The following is a 22,093-nucleotide window of genomic DNA, read 5'->3' on the forward strand; positions in this document are numbered from 1 at the left end:
CCAGCCACCGCGTCCCCGCGCGCCGCTCCCGCCCGCTCTTTATTTGCGGATTCTCTGCGCTACAAAATGGCGCCCAAGGAGGAAATGAGCGTCCGGCCGCCCCGCCCACCGCCCGCCCCGCGCCCCGCGCCACAGGGCGGCGGCTGCGCGCGCAACCCGCGCGGCGCGGCGGGAGCCACCGCAGTGACGGCTACAGCAACGCCGCCCACGCCGGCGACACGGTCCCTTACGGGTCCGACCCGACTGCTGTAGGGTCTCCTCTGGGAACTCGCCTCTCTCGTAGAAGGCGGTGGCGGGCTGGGCTCGCTATTTTGCTGTAGCTGTTTCCTTGGTTGTCGAAACGTTGGTTTAAAAGCTGTCAGTTAAACGGGCGGAGGGGTAGGGCGCGCGGGGCATCATGGGGCGGGCGGAAGGATACCGCGGGCTGGAGGGTCGCCCTGTGAGGGCGCTGCGCCTTCATGTGCCGCCTTACCGGTTCTGAGCTGCCGTGCTCCATCGGGCGCCTCGCGGGATGAGCGCTGTGCGCTCGGGATTCTTTCCCGTTGCCAGGTCTGGGAGGGAAAGCTTTCGCTGGTTGTGCTCGTTAGCGTCACAGAATCGTAGAACTGCAAGGGCTGGAAGGGGCTTCTGGAAGTCGTCAGCCCCCCGCTAAAGCAGGTTCTGTGCACCTCGCTGACTGCTTGCTGAAGGTGTGATAGAAATCCAGCCTCGTGGCTGTGCTCATGGTAGCAAAACGTTGTAGGAGGAATTCCAGCGTACGTACTCCCTATGTCTGTATTTGTATAGGGAAACAGATGCTTCTAAGTTAGCAACCGAAAGATCCTGAAGGCCAAGGCATGCATACAGAAATTTTGTGTGCTTACACGAAGCAAGTTTGGTGTGAATGTTGACGCCAGCAGCAGAAGGCTTGAGTTTTTCTAAAGCCTAATCTTAGTTCTCAACTAGAAAACAGGGACTGTGATTGCTTTGGGATTTCCTGCCCCACTTCCTCCAGAAATCCTTTCCAGGTGTTTGCTTTAAATGCTGAAGATGAACAGATGAAGCGGTCGCAGGTGTTAAATACTGGAATGGGCCTTAACTATGGACCTTAACCAAACTGACCCAATTTCTTCATGCACAAATTTAAACACTACAATGCTAAAAATGCATGTAGTGCATTTTGGGGCTTTGTTTCATGCTCCTGTTATAAACATGCTAATGGTAACACCAAGTTGTGTTCACAGTAGCTGCAGTAGCTTTTTCCTTGTTTCCTAGGTACTGTGGTAACTCCCAGCAGCACTGCTAGTCCTAACGCAAGCAAGCATACAAAGCTCTGCAATCAGCAGTGAAAAAGTAACATTTGGACAGCACAACAGCAATGTTAATATTCTACATATGATTTTATAACTCTACTGTCTGTGGAGCTGATTCAATGCTTGACTGCAATACTTGTGATACCAATGCACACCTGTGAGTTGCTGGATGCAATACAGTGGTCAGGAATATATTCACCTGTAAGTTGCAGAGGGTTTCCTCAAGACATCATCTAAACAGCAATCAATCAATTAAGCTACAGTTACCGCCAAATGGTGACTCAGTTAAGCTCGGGTTTGGGATGACTAGACATTGTAATGCTTGCATTTGAAGTACAGATGTGTATTTAGGTAGTTAACTAAGGATATAAAGCTGGATATTGACTACACCCATTTTAAAGCCATGTTAAAGTCATTATGGTTTTAATATCACAACACTGTTTCTCTCTGAGGGGGAGACAGTATTTTTTAGTAAATACTGATTAGATTGATCTTTTCCTGACAAAAAAGAAGAGAGGAGAACAGACTGTTCTTAACACAGCCAAAAGCATGTTTTGCTTATCAGAATCTTGACTTCCAAGGACCTAACTAATCATATTGGAATTTGAGGTTTAGGCGTGTTAGAAAATGTAAATCGAATTTTCAGTCTCTTCTTTGAAGTATAACTTATATGCTGGACCTATCCATAAACAACTCAATGTCAGTTCTCTAAGGAGAAAACCTAGAAAGAGAATATTCTTTCTAGACCTCAGAAAGGACCTCAAGATACTAAAGGTGCTCAGCAAGTCTGAATGTCCTGTATTATCCCAGCACAATGCCAAAGTATGTGGAGAGAGGAAAAAGCTTTCTCAGGTCTTCCCAAATCACAGAAAGATTTGGGAAAATCTGATTTTCATGAAATAGTGATAGTTGTCATGCGAACTTGTTTTGGTTGCTGATGTATTGTATAAGAAGGAAAAAAACATGACACTGCTGTCTTTTTGTCTGTAAAAAACTGTCTTTTTGCTGAAACCAACCAAAGAACAATTCCTGCTCCCTAGCAGGAATAAAAGTAATTTCAAATACAGATCAAGTGCAGAGTATATGCCTCTTTACTCATATGATAGCTAAGGGCCTTACAAGTATCAAGTATTATGAAGTGCTATATAATTATTGTGGCAAACCTGAGCAGTGTTTGACTCTTACCTTTGAAGATGCTTGTTTTAATGCACATTGTACTAAAATAGTCATGTGTCTCATGCTGCTGGGAAAGAAAAAATAAAATAAAAAAAAAACAAACAAACAGAAAAGCAGGATAGCATGATCATTGTTAGTAACAGAAGCCCCAAATGTAGGCCAATTATTTTATCTCAAATTTAAATACCACAAACATCATACACCACTGCAAAGATACATTTTCATAAAATACAGATCTGTACCATTTGGTAGGAGATATTAAGCGCTAGAAATCTTTGTGTTAAAGTTATAAAATGAAGAGTTGTTTTGAGATTTATAGAATTATCTATCCCAATTTTTAAATTTAAATTCACAGTTGCTTGCACTTTTTTTTTTTTTTTTTTTCTTTTTCCTTTTTGGCCTACAGAAAATGGAACTTAGTTTTTGTCAAACTCATATCCCCAACATAAATATAGTTGGGGATAATATAGTTTACTGTATTTATATAATATAGTAAAAAGTGTTATTTGGTAACAATTATATCTGCGTAGGCTAAATTTAGAGAACATTTTTTAGCACAGTAAATTAGTGAACACTGAAATCTTTTACCTTTTAACCTATTCCTAATAAGACAGAAGTACCCCAAACCAAAAGGAACTGCCAACTTTGATTATTTTCAGTGTTTCGCATGAAGCACAAGTCCATTACATTGTGTTCACAGGAAGATAAACTTTGCACAACATAGCCTTGCTTCTTGAATGATAGCTAGTAAATTCACTGTTCTGAGGTGATGTCCTAATTCTTACTGACTGAATTTCACAGAGCCTAGATTTCCAAGAAATGTGAAAATGTACCAATATTGGGCAGTAGGTTGTTATTGGATATTATGCTGCTCATTAACTACACTGAATTCAAAGCACAGTTGCTTGTTAATGGTTAGTCATCTTTTTTGTTATTGTTGTTTAAATAACTTTAGTCTGTACCATACAGATTATGGTCTGTATTATTTGTGCAATTGCAGTGTTGTTGGGGTTTTTGTTCTGTTTGTTTGTTTCCTTTAAGCATTCCTTTAATGCATTTGAATCTCAATCCTGGATACTGTGTCCAAGCAGAGATAAATAGGATGGTGGAAGACAAACAGGAAAACAAACAAACAAACAAAAGACAGGATATCACTTATTGATTTCAAGTTGGCCCATTATTACAGCCTGGTCTCCCACTCCTCCTGAGTTGGAAAACAGTTCTGCTGTTTGTGGTTGAGAACAAAATTGAAGCAAATCAGCTGTCAAGAGATCACTCAGCCTCCAAATTCAAACTCCTTTGTCGAATAGCAGGTAAAGATCAAATGTGGGGAGAAAAGGGGCTGAATCCATATTTTATGTTCTGTTCAGTATTTATGCTGATACTTGCAAAGCTTTAAGTGCAGAGGAATCCTGTAAGGCTCACTTTAGATGTATTAGCGTATTTGGACTTTGTACACCTGCTGACATGTAATGTTAATCTGAGGTCATTTTACATTGTTGATTTTTTGTTTGCATTGATGACCTCAAATTGTAATCAGTCAAATATTGCATGAAGAATGATGACGTTATTGGCATATGGGACAGCTGATAAACAAGATCTTAGTGCTGCCTTTGTACACCAGTATTAGTCACTCTCTACTAACTGCCTATTATTTACCCATCACATTATGTTTTTGCCTAGCTGTAAGCTGGACATTTTGTCCAGAAGGATACCATGACAAATAGTATCAAAAGCTTTGCTGAAATCCTACAGGATTACATCAGCTGGCTTCCTATGGTCAACTAACTTTAATTATCTTAGTCTCCTTTTATGATAAAGATACCCATCTAGTTATAGGTATGAAGACGAAGAGTATAGAGGGCAAGCTGTATGAGAAGTGGCGAGGTCCCTTGGTTTGCACAGCTCAGAGCAGAGGGGCTGAGGGGAGCCCTCATGGCGGATGCAGCCCCTCACAGGGAGCGGAGGGGCAGCGCTGAGCTCCGCTCCCTGTGACAGCGTTCCAAGGGAAGGGCATGGAGCTGTGTCAGAGGAGGGGTGGGTGGTAGGAACAAGTTCTGCACCAGAGGTGGTCGGGCCCTGGAACAGACTGCCCAAGGCAGTGGTTGCAGCCCCAAGCTGCCAGAGTTCGAGGAGCTTTTGGATAACCCTCAGAGCATTTGAATTTTGGGCGGTTCTGTGTGGAGCCAGGAGTTGGACTTGATGATCTTGTGGGTCCCTTCCAACTCAGGATATTCTGTGATTCAATTATTCTAATTAGGTGGGGTACTTTAAAAAGTCCTTTTTGTTGTCCTCCACATTACTGGCCAGCTTCAACTGAGCCCCGTCCAAACAAATTTGCTCCCCACAGTGGTGAGCAGCTCTCTGTAGTCTTCCCATGCTGTTGTCCTCCTGTGTCACCCCATCTTGCATCAGGTAGCCATGTATTTTATTTTTCTACCTAAGCTTGGAAGATCCCTGCTCAACCAAGCCAACCTTCTGCCCCACCTGCATGATCTCTAACATTTTGGAACTGCCTGTTCCTGTGCTCTTAGGTGGTGTTGCTTGAAAGCTTACTGGCGCTGATGGATCCCAAAGCCTTCAAAAGCAGTTTCCCAGGGCACCTTGCCAAACAGTTCCCTGAGCAGCCTGAAGCTTGCTCTCCCCACATCCACGTGAAACGCTGGTGACTTCTCCTATCACCGAAGACTTCCAACTCGGCTACTTGATGGTGGTCCCTTTGGCCAAGATGGCTGCCGACAGCCTCTTCACCCACGGGACCCTCCCTGTTTACAAGCAACTAATCCAGAAGGACACGTTCCTCGTCAGCTCCCTTCGTGCCTATACCAGAAGTTTTCGTCGGTGTCCCTGCGCTGGGAACTGCTCTGCAAAGGAGCGGCCGTGACTCAGCATGGGAAGGAATAAGGACTGGAGAGCTCAGCTGTGAAACAGGCCGTTGTTTTCAGCCCACCCATCCTTTTTTTCTTAGACCTCGGCTGCCTGCACCGAGCGGCGATGTCGGCTCCTCCCTCCATTCTAACCCGGCTCCCTCCAGCGGAGCCCGGCCCTCCCACTGCCTCCCGCTCGCTGCTCGGCCCGCCTGACAGCAGGCGAGGGGCGGCGCCAGCAACACGCGAGGGGCGGCCCCGGTCCCGGCTCCGTGCAGGCTCTCGCCGGCGCTCGCAGTCTCCGCTCTGTCGCCGCCATGAGCGCCGACCCCGTTGTGTTCGTCGCGGCCGTCCGGACCGCCATCGGTGAGGGGCCGGGCGACGGGTGCTCCTCCGAGGCCGGGTGCCCAAGGGCGCGGGTGTCCCGTGGGCGCGGCGTGGCTGGGGCTGCGGGCGGTGACGGCTTTCCCCTCTCTCCTCGCCAGGTTCCTTCAACGGCGCGCTGTCCGCGCTGCCCGCGCACGAGTTGGGCGCCGCCGTCATCCGCGAGGCGCTGCGGCGGGCCGGGCTGGGCCCCGAGGAGGTGTCGGAGGTGGTGCTGGGCCAGGTGCTAACCGCAGGTAGGGCTCCCGCTCTCACCTCGGGCGTCGCTTCTCGTGGGTGTGACGGTGTGGGTGGCAACGGCTCCGCCGCTGCGGGACAAAGGCCGCCCGGGACCCACCTGCAGCATCCCCTGCTTGCTTGCGGATGGGTCTCTTGATTTCGTGGAACTGCAGCAGGCAGGAAATTGATCGTTTAGGTGTGGTCGCCTCTTTGTGGGGTGATGTTTAAGCGGTAGGATCACCGAGCAGGTTGTGCTTCAAACAAGAGGAAGAGAATAAAAGAAATAGGTAGTTGAACATCACGTTTAAAGCTGATTTGGATTTCTGTATGTTGTTAGCACACTGCACCGGGCGCTCTCTTTATCCAGTCCTTTGCATGCAAAAGAGCTGGCACCACTTTGGCCTGGAGGATGTGTAGATCAATGTAGTGCTCCTGTTCTCGAAGTTGCAAGCAAGAATGGAAGCTTTTGTGACTGACCTTGCATAAATGTGCTTTCAGTTTTCAAGGGAGATTATAGGAAAAGCTGTCTATTCATAACATGCAGAAGATGTCTGAAAGAAACCTTTCTGCTAGCAGCAGTTAAAGTGAATGCATGTCTTATACATGTACAACAGGTTGGTGCTGATTTGACGTTGAATAATTGGTGCTTCATCTCACCCACAGTCAGAATCAGGTTTGCAAATATAAAATATCAGTAGTAAATGGCCAATTAAATGTGAGATAACTGAGCTGCAGATTGCTGCCAGAAGCTTTATCTACCAACTAATAGTAGGAGCAAGCTCAGCATTTGGGGGGAATTGGAGTACAATCATAAGAAGTGGAAAGACCCATGTTTCATTTAAACAGTGTGCGAGGACAACTCCTGTCTGTACTTACAGGTGCTGGCCAGAACCCAGCTCGGCAGGCGAGTGTTGGAGCAGGAATCCCATACTCAGTGCCGGCATGGAGCTGTCAGATGATCTGTGGGTCTGGCCTGAAGGCTGTCTGTCTGGGGGCACAGTCCATAATGACGGGAGACTCCAGTATTGTGGTCGCAGGAGGCATGGAAAGCATGAGCAAGGTAAAGCAAGAGATTTCACTCTCATTTTCTGGCTTACTGAGGACAGCAGTAAGTGATGTTGAAACCAGGTGTTCCAAGGTTAATGCTTTGGAGGCAGTTCCTGCACTTGAAAGTGAAGTTACGCACACACAAAAAAAAAGACTTGGTAACTTTTTTTTTATTTAATAATATTGTAGTTATGGAAAAGATGCCATGCAAACACACAGTGCATTTAAAATTCTATTTTAATTGCCATCTAACGATGTAGTGATGTATTTGCTTGCAATAGCTGGCAATGAGAGAGGGTTTCTGTGCTGCAAGAGGCTCAAAGAATGAATAACTGGAAATGTTATTCTCTTACAGACCAATCAGTCAGTAAGTAATTTGAGCTTGGGAAGGAAGCAAATGCTTTCATTTTAAGGTTCTCAGCCCGAGGCTGTGTCATGGACTGGTGCTTGGAAAGCGATCTGATGCAAAGGTCCACTGGCTGCCTCGTGCTGAGGGTGATGTTGGTGCTTCATGGTAGCAGAGTACGATTGGAAGCATTTAGAGGAACACATGGCTGTCTTGCCCCACAATACTGTGTGATTCTGTCTGTGCTGAGAAAACACTTACTGGTTGGTTATCTACTGCCTGGGAAATGCACAGGTCAAGCACCATGCCAGCTATCAGACCTTGGAAGGAGAGACAGAGCATTCAGCTGTGGAGCCCCATGTTTTGACTGGCCAAAAATCCTAATTTTCCCCTTATTTTTCATTCTATCCTGCAGTGTGAGAAAAAGACTTAAAGTGGGTGGTTTTAGGGGCAGGAGGGGTATGTGTATAAGGGAGACTGTGAGAAGGAAAGGTGAGCTGGGATTGCTACCCGTAGTCCCAAGGTGGGAATCTGTCTCTGCCTGTCCTGCTATTTTGGCTTCATTGCATACCACTGATAGAACTAACTCCTTCTGAAATACCTTCCTGCAGGCTCCTCATGCAATTCACATGCGAGCTGGGGTGAAAATGGGAGAGGCTTCCTTGCAGGATACTATAATCCGGGATGGCCTTACAGATGCTTTTTATCAGTATCATATGGGTATAACTGGTAAGTGGTGACAGTTCTGAAAATCAAATAGTAGAATCACAGAAGGGACCTCAAGGATTGTGAATCTCCAAAACCCTTGACACATGCAGGGCCACCAACCTGCCCATTTAATACTAGACCAGGCTGCCCAGGGCCCCATCCAATCTGGCCTTGGACACCTCCAGGGATGGGGCATCCACAGCCTCTCTGGGCAGCTGTTCCAGTACCTCACCACTCTCTCTGTAAAGAATTTCCCCCTGACATCCAACCTAAATCTCCCCTCCCTCAAAACCATTTCCCCTTGTCCTGCAGTTATCAACCCTTTCAAAGAGTTGACTCCCCTCCTGTTTGTAGGCTCCCTTTAGGTATTGAAAGGCTGCATTGAGGTCACCCTGCAGCCTTCTTTTCTCCAGGCTGAACAAGCCCAGCTCCCTCAGCCTTTCTTCATAGGGGAAGTGCTCCAGCCCCCTGATCATCTTCAAATGGGAAGGTGGGAGGAGAATTCACTCTTAGTAATTTTCAAAAATTTATGTTAGTTAAGAAATTCCAAGCTTTCCTAAAGTTGTAGTCATGAAAAAGGGAAAAACCCCAATACTGAGAAGTGTTGAAGACATTTTTTGCTTTGCAAGTATAACACCTTTTTTTTTTTTTATTGGAGCTAATAAAATGTTGGCCTGGAAGAGTATATATTCAGACTCCCTGGCTTACGCCTGTGGGTACCACATTTCAGTGCACCTCTTTTGCTTCTGAGCAATTTAAATTAACTTCAGGATAAGTGTCCAAATACTTCCTAACTGAAGTATTCAGCTGCACAGATTTGCGGTGGGGAGGAATTAGGTGAAATGTACGGTGGATGCATGTAGTTTTGCAACCTTAGGTTATTGCATCCTAGATGGCATAGTTAGCTAACTGCTTGTTGAGAGATCTGATCTGATCCAGATAAGCAATTAGCAAAGCTTGTTGGCGTTTGTATTTAGTTAGATTTACAACCTGGGAGGAGATCCTGCACAGAAATGTACACCCACAGAATGAAACATAGCAGAGAATCATGAGCAACCAAAACAAGAAATCAGAGTGAAAAGGTTCAAGGAGTTTAGCTGCTCGCTACAGCAAATATTAATGACTACCTGTGTGCTTTCAACTTTAAAGCTTACAGCTATGGGAGGTACTGTCAGTAATTTGCATTTTATTCTAATTTCAGCTGAAAATGTGGCCAATCAGTGGCAAGTTAGCAGAGGGGAACAAGACCAACTTGCTTTACAGTCACAAAACAGGACAGAGGCAGCACAGAAAGCTGGCTATTTTGTAAAAGAAATTGTTCCTGTTCTTGTACCTTCCAAAAAAGGTAGGTGTTAAACGGATAACTACAGTTAATTTTAAAGAAAAAAACATGTTCTACTCTGTCTCTTCTAATCAATTGTTTTCCAGTTATGCAGCCTGTTATGTAAGTGGTTCCACAAGTCTGTAACCTGTTGCTCTCTTTTCCAGTTTCCAGCCCTTCTTTTTTGAAATAAGAGAGAAACAATACAAATGTGGAATACCCAAATGTAGCTCTATGCAAATACTGCTATCTATTTTATTGGAGAAGGAATTACAATCCAGGGCCACGTCATGCTTAACACAGGTTCTCGACTTTGGATGCTGTATTAAAATCAGTATTTTCATGTTATTAGACAAAACTTAAATCAGACATGTTGATATGGCAAGTCTTGACAATCTAGTAAAATACACAGTAAACAGCAGTTAGAATTACTAGTTAATTAACTAGGTGCAGTTATGGATATGAGGTGTGTTTCTCTTTAGGTTTGCTTAGGATTTAAGCAGACCTCTTATGGCACACGAGCCAAAGGTCTAATAGGATGATTCCCCCAGCCCTTTTGTGATGAGGATGCAAAACCTGAAGTTTTCAGGGAGAAATGATGAATCAACTGAATAGCTCCTGTGAGAAAAGTTCTGACATTAGGCCTTCAGGACTTTCTTGAAACCAGTTTAGATATTACTTCATGTTACTTGACTGTCCTTTCCAATGATATTCCTACAATTGCTGCCGCCTTGGAAGAGAAGTGGCTCTATTAGGAAGAGCAAGAACAATGTATGCTTTTACACAGCTAGACAGTATTTTGCTTGTTAGCATTCATTTCATGAAACCCAGCTGCCTGTCCTGCCAGAAGCAGCTGGAGGGAGCTTTAATGTGCACTGATTTGTTGGTAAAGAGGAATATGGCATAAATTCCCAATCACCCTGTTGGTTCTGTCAGCTCTGTGTTTAAGGTATGTGTACGTGTGACCAGGGTCTCCTATGAGCCTAACACTCTGCTTTGCAGGTCCTATAGAAGTTAAAACAGATGAATACCCTCGACATGGGAGCAACTTGGAAGCAATGGCAAAGTTAAAACCTTGTTTTCTGACAGATGGAACCGGGACGGTAACAGCAGCTAATGCTTCAGGTCAGTCAGGCTAAAACTGAAATGGAAAACTGTAATAGCTGTGTGTAGCCCAAGGAAGGGCATGGAAGAGGTGTGGCTACAGTGTGGTCACTATTAGATATGCTTTAAAGGAAGTGGCAGTGTTTGACAATATACGTAGAACTCAAATGTAACTGTGGAGAAGGACTTCTTTCCTGAGATATCTTTTGTTTGCTTGTTTTCTGTGAAGTAACACAAGTATTTGGACAATGATAGCAATGCTTGATTGCAATTAGCCAGCAAACATACAGCACCTGTTTGTCATTCCACAGGTTTAAATGATGGAGCTGCAGCTGTGATTCTAATGAAGAAATCTGAAGCTGCTAGGAGAGGTCTTATGCCTATGGCCCGGATCGTATCTTGGGCTCAGACAGGTATAGATCCATCTATAATGGGAGTAGGGCCCATTTCAGCAATAAGGAAAGCTGTAAGTAATTGCTTATCTGTCTATCCATATCTTGTAATCTCTTTTCATTTTCTAGAGACGCCTACTCACTGAAAAATAATTCATAGATGAAGGTATAGCATTTGGAACATATTGTAGTCAAGTTTATAGGCCTCCTTGATCACCTGGGAGCGTTAAGATCAGATTTAATGGAAGTGTATACTGACCTAATTCGGAAGTGAATTGGTTCTGCCACAGCATAGTTCTGATTCTTTGTCTGGCCAGGTTAATGTTCATACCATTGCCTAGTTGTGTTTGCAGTACTACGTGCTGAAGGATGAGCAGTGAGTGCATCCGCTTTCACGAATATGATTATGCCCTTTGTGCTTTGGTTTGCCCTGCCGAAGTGCTGCTCTGTGAAAGCTCAATTTCCTTTCAGATGAAACTAATCAAGAAGGTGCTTTCCAGAACCACATCTGATGTGCTTGAGCCAGTATTGCCTCCATTGAGGCACTCTGTGCCCAGTCCTCTGACTGCTTCTGAGAACCTCCTGCGGCACCATGCTGCTTGCTAATACAGATGTAGCCCATGGCAACCCTAGCTGATTATTTGCTCCAACTGCTATTGAAGTCAAGCATGAGGAGAGCTCTCCTACAGCTGATAAGGATATCTCTGCTTTAGTATTCTTTCCTAGTTTTATTTATGCTGTGCAGACCTTATTTTGTTAGTCTTTGAAATGTCCTGGTAACACAGAAGCCTAGTCTAGTCACATAGCCTCTGTGGCTTTTAATGGGAAAGTTATGGTCATAAAGCTGAAGCATTTTTTAATCTGACCCATCCTTATAAATCAGTGCCATAAATGCTGTTTCTATTGTACACATGATACACAGTTTAAACTGTAGGATAGACAACCACAGACAAGTATTTAGCTCTACCTAAAATCCTATAGGTACTCTGAATAAAGGGCACTTCTTAATATGAACTTTGTGTTACCAAATACTTCACGCCCTCCCAATGTGTTTGCTTCAGAACTTCTTAGTACCAGTTTCTCTGTAGAGTGACTAAGCCATGCTTTTCAGTGCTGCAATGTAGTAATTCTTACAGATACCACTTTCTCAGGAGGTTGGCTCTTACCCACTGTATATCCAGTACAAAGGGGCACTCATCCTTGACTCAGGGGAGATGTGTCAGTCTGGTTGCAAAACATCATTGGTGCAAATGATTCTGCTGATAAAGCATTGCTGTTAGAAACAGCCAGTGGAAGTAAATATTTAAATACAGAGAACATGCCTGAGCCTATACCTAGGCAGACAATTACACCACAAGTTTCTTGTGTGAAAGCATTAATCAAACTGTCTTCTACAGTGGCACCGTGGAAGCTTTGAGTAGCAGCTTCTCAATAGAGGCAGGAGAGCGGAGCAGTTACCGCTGACACCCATCACTAGTGGTCATTTTGGGAATGAAACACCTGTACTCGAAAACTGTGTTAAGCATTCAAAATCTCTAATGAAATCAGGCTTGTTTGTAAAAACTTAATCAGCTAAAACCTACATTTGAAAATGTTATTTATGTTATTTGTTCTGCTATGGGCACCATGTGCAGTTTGACTCCCTGCAATTGTTAACTGCACCAATAGCTGTGAAACATTAACCTGGATGTTATACCAGCAGTGAGAATGTTAAGGCTTTTTTTTTTTTTTTTGCTGGCACCATGGTATGATGTCAGTTGTCCTCAAGAGAACCACAGCTATGAAAAAAACTTTTTTTTCCTTCAGCTTTTTAATAGCCGTGAATTCATATCACTGGTACGAGTCTCATTAACAGCTTCCTCAGGTGCTGAGGAAAACATAAAAAAGCTTCTATTAAGTTTTTGTTTTGTTCTCTCAGATTGAGAAAGCCAGCTGGACTCTAGACCAAGTTGACTTGTTTGAAATTAATGAAGCCTTTGCATCACTATCAATTGCGATAGCAAGAGAATTGAAAGTAAATCCAGAAAAGGTAATGAATGTATCAAGTCTCGTTTCCTTGATTCTATTTGGATTGTATTCAGAGTTGAAGTGAAGCATCCCTATTGGTATAGGCAATACCACATTAGGCATTTCCTTCAGCTACTCAGCTGTAGGCCTGCTTTGCTAGCAGACAAATTGTTTCCTACTAGACCAGGCTACAGCTTTCTTCTGGTAGATGTGTACACAACTCTACATTGTGTAGCTAAGTAGCTAAGCCTGAAATAGATGTCAGTTTTTTTCCAGGAGTGCTAAGAATTTCAGTTATTGCTCTCTCCTCAAATTCATCCCTAGCTACACCATCATTAACAGCTGTAGCAAATAAAACTGATTAGATGGGCTCCTTGGGGAAGAAATGCTAATTTGTAACAGCTTCTACACACAGTATCTAGTTTTCCCTGTAGTGTATGTAGCACATTAGCTTAGTCACTTTTGGAGACTATACCCAGTGATGTCATTACTGCCAAAACTCGAGCAAGCCAGATGACTTCTGAACCTGACCTTATGTTCTTTCCTCCCTCTCAGATCAACACCCAAGGTGGGGCAATTGCTCTTGGCCACCCTCTGGGTGCCTCTGGTTGCCGCATCCTTGTGACTCTGCTGCACGCACTGGAACGAACAGGTGGAAAACGTGGTCTTGCTGCTCTCTGCATAGGAGGAGGAATGGGAATAGCTATGTGCATTGAGAGATGAATAACTGCCTTAGAGTTTAATAGCAACCTTCTAATCATGCATGTTTTTGTTTCCCCTACCGTTACAGAGGCTTACTACAATGCTCTTTGTGCTCCTTCGTCGTTGCCTTGTCAACTAAGATTAATAGTTACACAATTTTTGCTTCTGAAAATAAATTTTTCCACAAAGAAATAGCAGCATTCAACCACTTGTTTTATTAACATTTCGGTTACAAGAGTGGGAAGTGTACGTTAGATAAACATAAATAAAGCCTAATTATTCTTCAAGTGCTCCAGAGTGAACTGCATCTTCATAGCACCCTCTGTCCTCTTTAGGTTCAGGGTGCAGTTTGATAAGATCATCAATTCGAAGAATAGTAATTGCAGCTTCTGTGGCAAACTTCAGGCTCTTAGTTTTGACCATGGTTGGTTCAAAGACACCAGCTTGCTTATTATCACGAGGCTTTCCGTTGACCAAGTCAAGACCGATCCTGGAAAGAACAACTATCATCAGCTGGAGAGGTAGGAAAAGTAGAAATAACTGGGAGTATATCATTTCATGAATACAAGGTCCTGGTGACACATACGTAGAACTGAAGATCAGAGGGAGAAGAATTTCAGTAATAATCTGCACCTTCTTGCAGGCAAATTTTGGCTCCCTAAACTGCCAGAACACTTTCCCATCCTCCTTGCCCAGCCCCTGGGGATACTTGCCATTTCAGGTTTTTGCGATCAGGGTTAACTTGAGCCTCATTATGGAATGCTCTTAACTTTGCAACAAGATCTGTAGCATCTTGAGCAGCATTTACTGCCAATGTATTTGGAATTATTAAGAGGGATCTTGCAAATTCTGCTATTGCAAGTTGTTCACGTGATCCCTAAAAAGAGAACAAAGTTTTAAAACTTACTGTTGTTGGTGGAATTAGAAAAAAGCACAGCCAGAATTAAGACAACAGGTCAAACCATACAGAACATCTTTCACATTTAATTATCAGGAAAAGTAACTCATGTTTCCAGTTTGGAAGAAGCATCTTATAATTGTGTAAAGTGATTATGCTTTCAAGAACCACAGAGCTGACTTCTGGGAGAATAAAGAAAACTCATACTGTCCTAACAAAGCACACGTGCACTGTTACTTATCTGTGTTAAGACTCACCATACTTGTTGCATAATTTTCAAGATATATCGAAAGTGCTGCCTCTACAGCACCACCACCTGGAACAACGGACTTGGATTCCAATACTCTTTTAACAACACAGAGAGCATCATGTATAGATCGTTCCATTTCATCACACATGAAGTCATTAGCTCCTCGTAAAATGATGGATGCTGAAGTACGAGCCTTTGTGCTGTAGAGTAAAGGAAGCAGAAGACAGCTTAATTGAAAAAGAAATGCAAATTACAATTCCTCTTGCTAAACGTTTTTCTTATAGAAACAAGCTCAGTGGAGCCACATTTTTTTCAGCATTTAGAAGTTCTATCTTACTACTGTTATGCTTCCCTGCAGGGTATGTATATTGTGACATAGTAAGTTGGTATTTAGTTTAAGTTCCAGTAGGTAAGAAACCTATATTGAGATGCAGTCTTTCAGAGAAAGATACACAAAAAACAGACACTTCAACCAATGTAGTGTTTTTGGTGTCAGGACAGTTGTGGAATTGGAGGGAGAATACAGGAATAAGCAGAGCTCTCCTCTACATAGCCATTAAGTGAGATCATGACTGCCAGCAGTACAATAAATGCAGTCACACAATTGCTTAAATGCCACAGTCACAGAATATTCAATTCCCTCAGAAACAGCTACAAAAAGAGACAGAAGTTTGATATTGAGATCAGAAGTGAATAGTCAAGTATGTTCTTGTTAAAGAAACTATGACAAACCACATTTTTAAGTACAGCCTATCTAGCAATCTGATTGATACACCACGTTTGATATACGAGTTGTCCAGCCCCAACAGACAAGATGAAATACTGTTACTTTCACCTCTCATTTGCAGCGGACTTGTATACTCTTTCCCATGCGTATAACTACTCATGCCACTGAGACAGCATGGAAGCAAATAAATGGGATTTTATCTCAAATCCAACAGAAAACCATGCACAAAAATGAACACTCTAAAGGGGGTCCTTACTTCTTGATTAAGATCAGCTCATCATCACAGATTCTCTCTTGAATCACCTCTTCTGCCTGTCCCAGCATTAATGCCTCAAAGCTCTCCTCACCTTCAAGGTTTGCAAGGGTTGAACATATGGTCGCTTTAAAAAACAAACAAGATGTGAAATTAGCATTCAGTTCCAATACATCCTTTGCCAACTTCCCGAAGCAGCACATGGAAAGAACATCAGAAACATAAATACAAGCAGAATGAGCAAAATTTAATTAAATTAACAGCACTAATGTAGCAAAGTTAATTAATTTTCACACAGCAATGAGATTTTCCGCAGTTTGTCATCACAGTTGCTAGTTCTGCTCCATTTTTACAGCACTTATTTTTCTTAGAACCAGAAGTTCCCCTGCTTTACCATAATGAAAATACTTTCTTAAACATTTATGAACTGACAGGGCCAGAATTTTTTTGTAGTTGTTAAGTATTCATTAAATGCTGCAGCAATTCTTCATTTGTCTTTAACTATCTATACAGAGTACTTTTCCCCAGCATAAAGCAGCATTGATTTTTTCACTATAAACCTTCCTCGGCCAATCCCTTCAAACCATCTATTCTGACAGAATGCTTGCTTAAAAAGAACAGTGAAATTAAAACATAACAAGAGTGGTTCAGCTTTCTTCATGCTCTCTCTCCTTGCATGGCCTACATGCTAAGAAGCCATACTCCAAAGATTAGTTACACCAGTTTCTACTTGAAAAAGCACCTTCATACACGCGTACCTCCCGATGCCTTCGCAATCCGCTTAAGATCCTTCTTCACTACTCTTCGTACTGCCATGGCACCAGCATCAACAAAGTATTTCAGACACATGTCATCAATACCTCCAGTGGTTAGAATAACATTGGCACCTGTGGCCAAAATCTTCTGGATCCTTTCTTTTGTAATATCTGATTCTCTGTAAGGACAACGAAAAAATTACAGACGCTATCAGAAGCTTGCAATTAAGTTCCGTTAACCAATGTCTTGAAATCATGCAGAGCTCTGCAAGAAGGAACCACTGCACAAGTGTACATGGATTTCTTTGAAGTGGACTTAGTACTGAGTTCCACTCTCAGAAATAATTTTTTTTTTTTTTTCCCCAATTAGTATTTGTTATTTGTTGGGAGACATCAGCTTTCTAAACACTTCCATCTCTTGTATTCAGCCAAAATTACATCAAGCCCACCAGAATTGATCAAATCATCCACTGCAACCCCACTGGCTGTTCGTCAACCTGCCACACACCTTTGCCTTATCTGGTCCAGCTTCTCTGGGTCTGTGATAACAACCTGAATACCAAGCTTCATTTTGGCTTTCTGCAGGCTGAAGTCAAGGCACGCGATCTTTGCATTAACTATTCTCTTCGTCATACCTGAGGATAGAGAAGAGAAGAAGAAAAAAGGCTGCTGTCAAACTGACTTAACAGATCCTCAAGTTTACATTAGAAAATAATGCTGCTTTCACGTTTCAGGTATCTATTCAACTTGTTTTTGAAATCTCCAGTCCTGCCCAAGATACTAACAGAAAAATACTAACAGAAACTTCAGTGACAGAAATACATTTTTAAGTCCCTGGTGTAACTTCTGTTTCCTTTCAACAGGATATGTTAACATCCACAAGAACCAACCCATCACTCTCACATACTTTTAAGTTATTTAATCACAAGACAACTCTGTTAAACTTAACATCTCTGTAAAAGCTGACACTGGCTCTCAAAAAGGGAGGTACTTGTATTCTCAAAGACTGCAGTGTTACCATGTCAATACCCAGTAAAATAAGCAGTTACAAATATTCTGAGTGCCCTACTAGGCCTCTCAAACCCTAGTCTACAAACAAGGATGAAGTGCTAAGTTTTTTTGCTTTTTTTCTTATTTAATCATTCTACTGAACTGAAAAACCAGAAGTTCCACAACTAGTGCAATCAGTAGGAAGATCCATGCAGAAAGAATGAGAGTACCAAATTCACACAAAAGCTCTATAAAACAGTGTTTTCTTACCCTGTGAGCCCACCACGCAGTTCAGAGCGTAACCATTCACAAGAATGCTCTCTTTTTGGCTGCGGCCATGTGCCTTCAAAACATTAACAGAGTTGATTGGATACCGGGCCTGCCCCTTCTGGTCTGTGTATTTAACTGCCATTGCAGCATCCACCACCATATTTGCAAAGAAATCACCGTCACTAAAATGCTGTTAAGGTTAAAACTGAAATGAAAACTACTGTTACCCTTAAGGAATGGAGAAAGAAAGAAAGAAAGAAAGAAAAAAAAAAAAAAAAAAGGGAAAGTTTCTTGTAAAAAATATTTTTTTAATTTTTTTTAGAGAAATAGACAAAGCTGATATAGTAAGAAGCAAATTAGGACAGGCTAATGCAAAGCTTGTTTTGACCCTCCTTTTTGTTCTTTAACAGAACAAAACATCTACCCTATGATCACAGCATGCATCCTCCTATTAGCACAAAGATCAAGAATACAGGCTTCTGTGACTATCAAGTAAAACACAGCTTTCTTTCCTGCTATTTCACTCCCCTAGATACCCAACTTCCATTTTTTCCATTCATGCAGTTCTTCCACATAGACACACACTGTAAGAAAAAAAATTAATACAGTTCTATCTATTATGGTGTCCTTATCCAGGTTCAAATTCTTGGGAAAGGTCTGAACATGCTTTCCCATGGCAGATATCACTGAATATCACGATACCACTGAAATGTTTTCTCTACCTTTGTCACGAATGGGAGAACACTTCATTTCACTACTGCTGTAAAGGAAACTAGCCTAACTGATTAAGCTCTCCGAACACATAAATAACTGAAACAAGTTAAAGGATACATTCCTATAATTTTCGAGGACATGGATGTTTTAGCAGCATTAATCAGGCATTCCCTGCCTAACTCGTCTGTGTTAATAATAAGGTTTTCATTGATGTAGCGAACTGCTTCCCTGTAGAATAAAGACAAAATACCAATGAAGAATGCCACCCTTACGAAAGACAAAAATCTCATGCCTTCAGCCCTGCTAAATGCTACGCAGAAATTAAATCAATTATTCTTCTCAGACAGTAAAACGACATTTTTATGTGACAATATACAGAATTAAAATTACAATGAAACCAGCGTATCCGTTTTGCACAAGGAAATCTTCATTAATGCAGCTATAAAACCAGAAATAAACAAATAGCATGCACTTATTGTACCTGGAAAATGCAATACACTTCAACTGTATCAGTTTCTTACTTGCAAGCAAGTCGGTATCCACCAATAATGGAGGTAGGATGGATTTTCTGTTTGACAAGCTCATCAGCATTTTTTAGAAGTTCTGCAGCAATGATTACCTGTTTGAATACAAACACCAAATATACCCATTTCATATAACCACAACTTCTTCCTACCATTCAGCAGAGAAACAGAATCCCCAATGGTTCATTATCCGCCCAGCAGAAACACCACCTTAAACCATATTTTCTGACCTTGGAGAAAAAGCCATCCAATTTTAAACAGCATAGAAGTTTTCAATCCCCTGAAACTTTTTACAACACCGACCATTCTTACCAATTAGCCTTAGCATTTTACTTTCCCAGTGGTTAGAAAGAATGTCAATTCAGAAACTATCCTTGACTCCAACAAAGGAAAAAGTAGCGAACAAACAGCAGTGAGTGAATTCCACTCCAGCATACCAACTGCATACAGAAACAACATCTATGAAACATAAACACAAAAGTCTGATTTCGTTCTTCTGCAGCCCACTTTAAAAAAAGAGACCATGAAACACTGACATTTGTTGCATCTGCCTATAAAACTTTCTGCATACCACTGAGGTTGTTCCATCACCAACTTCTTTGTCTTGTAGGTCTGCCAGCTCACAAAGAACTTTTGCAGCAGGATGTTCAACTTCCAGCAGTTTCAGAATGGTTGCACCATCATTAGTAATGGTCACATCCTAGTTTTTAGAAATTGAATATCAGTACAAAATATATGTCTATTGTTTTTCCTGTCACGTTCCAATGTTCATGAAGCAGAACATTAATTTTTCTTTGTAAATTTTCATGAAACGGCTATTTATACAAAATGCTTATTGCTTCTTTGTAACCAAGTGACCCATAGTTATCAGGGACAGCTGGTACCTCATTTTCATCAGAAACACCTGTTAGATACAAAATGTTTTGCACATATCATGCTAACAACACAGCAGTGAATCACCTCCAATACAGTATTTTATTATGGTCTTATACCAGGAAAATTTCAAATAATTTTAAATGCAAAATACAGATCTTAACAATTTTAAGAGTTATTTGAAATCACTTTCACACTGTATCTCACAGGGAAGAGATCAGGGTATACAAGTCAACATCATTCTTGACTTTAGCATTTAGTCTGACTTTACTCATTAGAGTTCAAGTAATTTTTTCAAGTAATGACTTTTACACAGAGAAAAAGATCAACTGTAATACAGAAGCTATTGATGCAAGTGACACAGCATGAACCACCTGAACATACTGTTTCACTGAAATGCTCCTCCTCCCACTCTCTCTCCACACAACACAAAATAAGGTACATGAACATGAGACCCTAGGAAGCACACTAGGTGGAAGCACTTCTACAACGATAAAAAACTTCCTAGCATTTTCCACTTAGATAAGGCTTACTTACCCCAATATCATCCACCAACATCTTATCCAGCCCAACTGGCCCCAGGGAACTTTTCACGATGTTGGCAATAGCGGATGCAGCAGTAACTACATAAACGAAAACAAAAAAAGATTTTAAAAACCAAAAAGCACGAGAAACCTGTGCTTCAGAAACTTTAGATAAACTAACTCAGGATGACATTTCAGTCTGGTTTGCAGGTATTAAGCAGTACAAAATACAAGCAGCATGTACCAAGGCGGATACAGACCCATGGTACAACCACGTAACATAGGACGTGTAACAACTGATAGCATATCTTTTTGCCTCAATTATGTCTATAACTAACACAAAATATTTAAAGTCATGAAAATCCAAAGTGAGGGGCCTCCAGGCACTTAAATGATAATGGAGCATCTAACGTAGCAGCTTGTCCACGTGATGTTCTGCCAACTTCATGTAGGAAAAAGATACAATCAACCTTTTCCTTCAGACCGTGGCAAGTTTTTCCTCTATCCCACAAGCATAGCCACTTCCTCTGGAGATTGAAAAAGTGGTAGTATAATGGGAAGAACTGCAACGCAGGCCGTCACTCCGAGTTTCCAACGGTGTAACTACTGCCCCTTAGAGCAGCTTTTTGAAAGCTGCCATTACCGTACACCTCAGCCAAATTAAGGCAATCTGGATCTTAAGCGTACATCGGAAGCGTACAACCCTCACAATCACCAGAAGGCGACTCCTCAGCTTCTTCTTTTCTCGTTCACCTTCTCAGAAATGCAGATACTCCTGGGATGCGCAGCCTTCCCCACGTGCCGTTTGTGAGAAACGTAATTCGGACGGGGCCGCTTTCCCCAGCAGCCACCTCCCCACCCGGCACCCTGCAGGCCCTACGAGTTGGGAGCGGTCCCCACCCATCGTGGCCGGCAGCCGCCCGCCCACAAGATCGAGCCGAGGCGGCGGCTGGCCCGGGGAGGGGAAGCACATGGCTACGCCATGTTACCTCCTCCGCGCTCCCTCCCCGCTTAGCGGGCTCCGCCGGCAGCACGCGGCCGTTACCGTTCTGCGTGCGGATGGTGTCGCCGCTGGTCCGCTCGCCGAACACAGCCAGGGGCCCCTCCATCGCCGCCATCTTCCCGCCGGGCCGTGGCGCGAGAGGCAGACACACAGCCGAGCCACAGAATGGCCAACAGCCCGCTATGGAATGCCGGGAACTCCGCCTGAGACGGGCGCGGGCAGGCGGGGCGGTGAAGGGGCGGGGCCACGGCCGCCCGCCCAATCCGGGGGCGCGGTGCAGCCCGGTCTCGAACCGTGATTGGTCCTTGGCGTTGAACAAAGCCACTGAACCGAATGAGAGGCGGCAGCGCTTCTAGGAGGTTCTAGAAACTGGGGCGGCGCGCGGCTGCTTTGAGCATGCGTGCTGACTGCCTGTCGGGAGTTGGCGGGCGGTCACTAGTCAGGGTGGAGCTTGTAGGAGCTGGCGATGCCTGTAGCGGCATTGTGGTGCTATTCCATGGACGGTGGCTGGAAAAGAGCCCAAATCTAACGCCAGTTGTGTGGTGTGGCATTTCCACGCTTTTGCTTATCGTAACACGTATTAACACGTATTACAACGTGTTACTCCACTTTTTAAGGGAATTAATTATCCTCCTAGTCGTAAAACCAAGATTTGTATTGTCTCAGGCCCTACTTTCTTTTCTGGCCATAGAGAAAGGCCAGTACTCAAAGTCACTCCGCCTCCCAGGACAACCTCCATTACCGCGC

The 22,093-nt window shown here is 43.1% G+C and overlaps 2 protein-coding genes and 1 non-coding gene across 3 annotated transcripts; 1 reads left to right on the top strand and 2 right to left on the bottom strand.

Annotated features, from left to right (window-relative positions):
- Positions 1–5,632: 5,632 nt before the first annotated feature.
- Positions 5,633–13,855, top strand: ACAT2 (acetyl-CoA acetyltransferase 2). The gene is made up of 9 exons (XM_042818218.1): positions 5,633–5,701; positions 5,821–5,955; positions 6,817–6,998; positions 7,943–8,060; positions 9,241–9,384; positions 10,363–10,485; positions 10,776–10,930; positions 12,775–12,885; positions 13,419–13,855. Exons 1-9 carry the CDS (start codon positions 5,653–5,655, stop codon positions 13,584–13,586), a joined length of 1,185 nt encoding a protein of 394 aa, XP_042674152.1. The 5' UTR covers positions 5,633–5,652; the 3' UTR covers positions 13,587–13,855.
- Positions 13,758–21,527, bottom strand: TCP1 (t-complex 1). Its single transcript, XM_042818205.1, has 12 exons — positions 21,389–21,527; positions 20,357–20,442; positions 19,518–19,646; positions 18,944–19,041; positions 18,540–18,650; positions 17,709–17,890; positions 16,957–17,083; positions 16,452–16,627; positions 15,697–15,820; positions 14,721–14,913; positions 14,279–14,442; positions 13,758–14,055 (listed from the first exon to the last, which is right to left on the bottom strand). The coding sequence occupies exons 1-12, from the start codon at positions 21,459–21,461 to the stop codon at positions 13,842–13,844; spliced, it is 1,677 nt and encodes a 558-aa protein (XP_042674139.1). The 5' UTR covers positions 21,462–21,527; the 3' UTR covers positions 13,758–13,841.
- On the bottom strand, positions 20,768–20,904 carry LOC122166679. The gene has a single exon (XR_006170863.1). It is a non-coding gene; the product is annotated as a small nucleolar RNA SNORA29 (small nucleolar RNA).
- Positions 21,528–22,093: the final 566 nt, after the last annotated feature.

Source organism: Centrocercus urophasianus, unplaced genomic scaffold (assembly GCF_019232065.1).
Source record: "Centrocercus urophasianus isolate 14NV4802_14NV808 unplaced genomic scaffold, USGS_Curo_1.0 seq_10, whole genome shotgun sequence".
NCBI classification, from domain to species: Eukaryota; Metazoa; Chordata; class Aves; order Galliformes; family Phasianidae; genus Centrocercus; species Centrocercus urophasianus.

Bases quoted from the DNA above. Each gene is read 5' to 3' on its own strand.
- ACAT2 (XM_042818218.1), top strand. From the start codon at position 5,653: ATGAGCGCCGACCCCGTTGTGTTCGTCGCGGCCGTCCGGACCGCCATC. The intron at 8,061-9,240 runs GTAAGTGGTGAC...TTCTAATTTCAG, and splicing joins GTATCATATGGGTATAACTG to CTGAAAATGTGGCCAATCAG. The intron at 10,486-10,775 runs GTCAGTCAGGCT...GTCATTCCACAG, and splicing joins AACAGCAGCTAATGCTTCAG to GTTTAAATGATGGAGCTGCA.
- TCP1 (XM_042818205.1), bottom strand. From the start codon at position 21,461: ATGGCGGCGATGGAGGGGCCCCTGGCTGTGTTCGGCGAGCGGACCAGC. The intron at 19,647-20,356 runs GTAAGTAAGCCT...TCTAAAAACTAG, and splicing joins TGTTGGTGGATGATATTGGG to GATGTGACCATTACTAATGA. The intron at 17,891-18,539 runs GTATCCTTTAAC...ACAGCATTTTAG, and splicing joins TCCTCGAAAATTATAGGAAT to TGACGGTGATTTCTTTGCAA.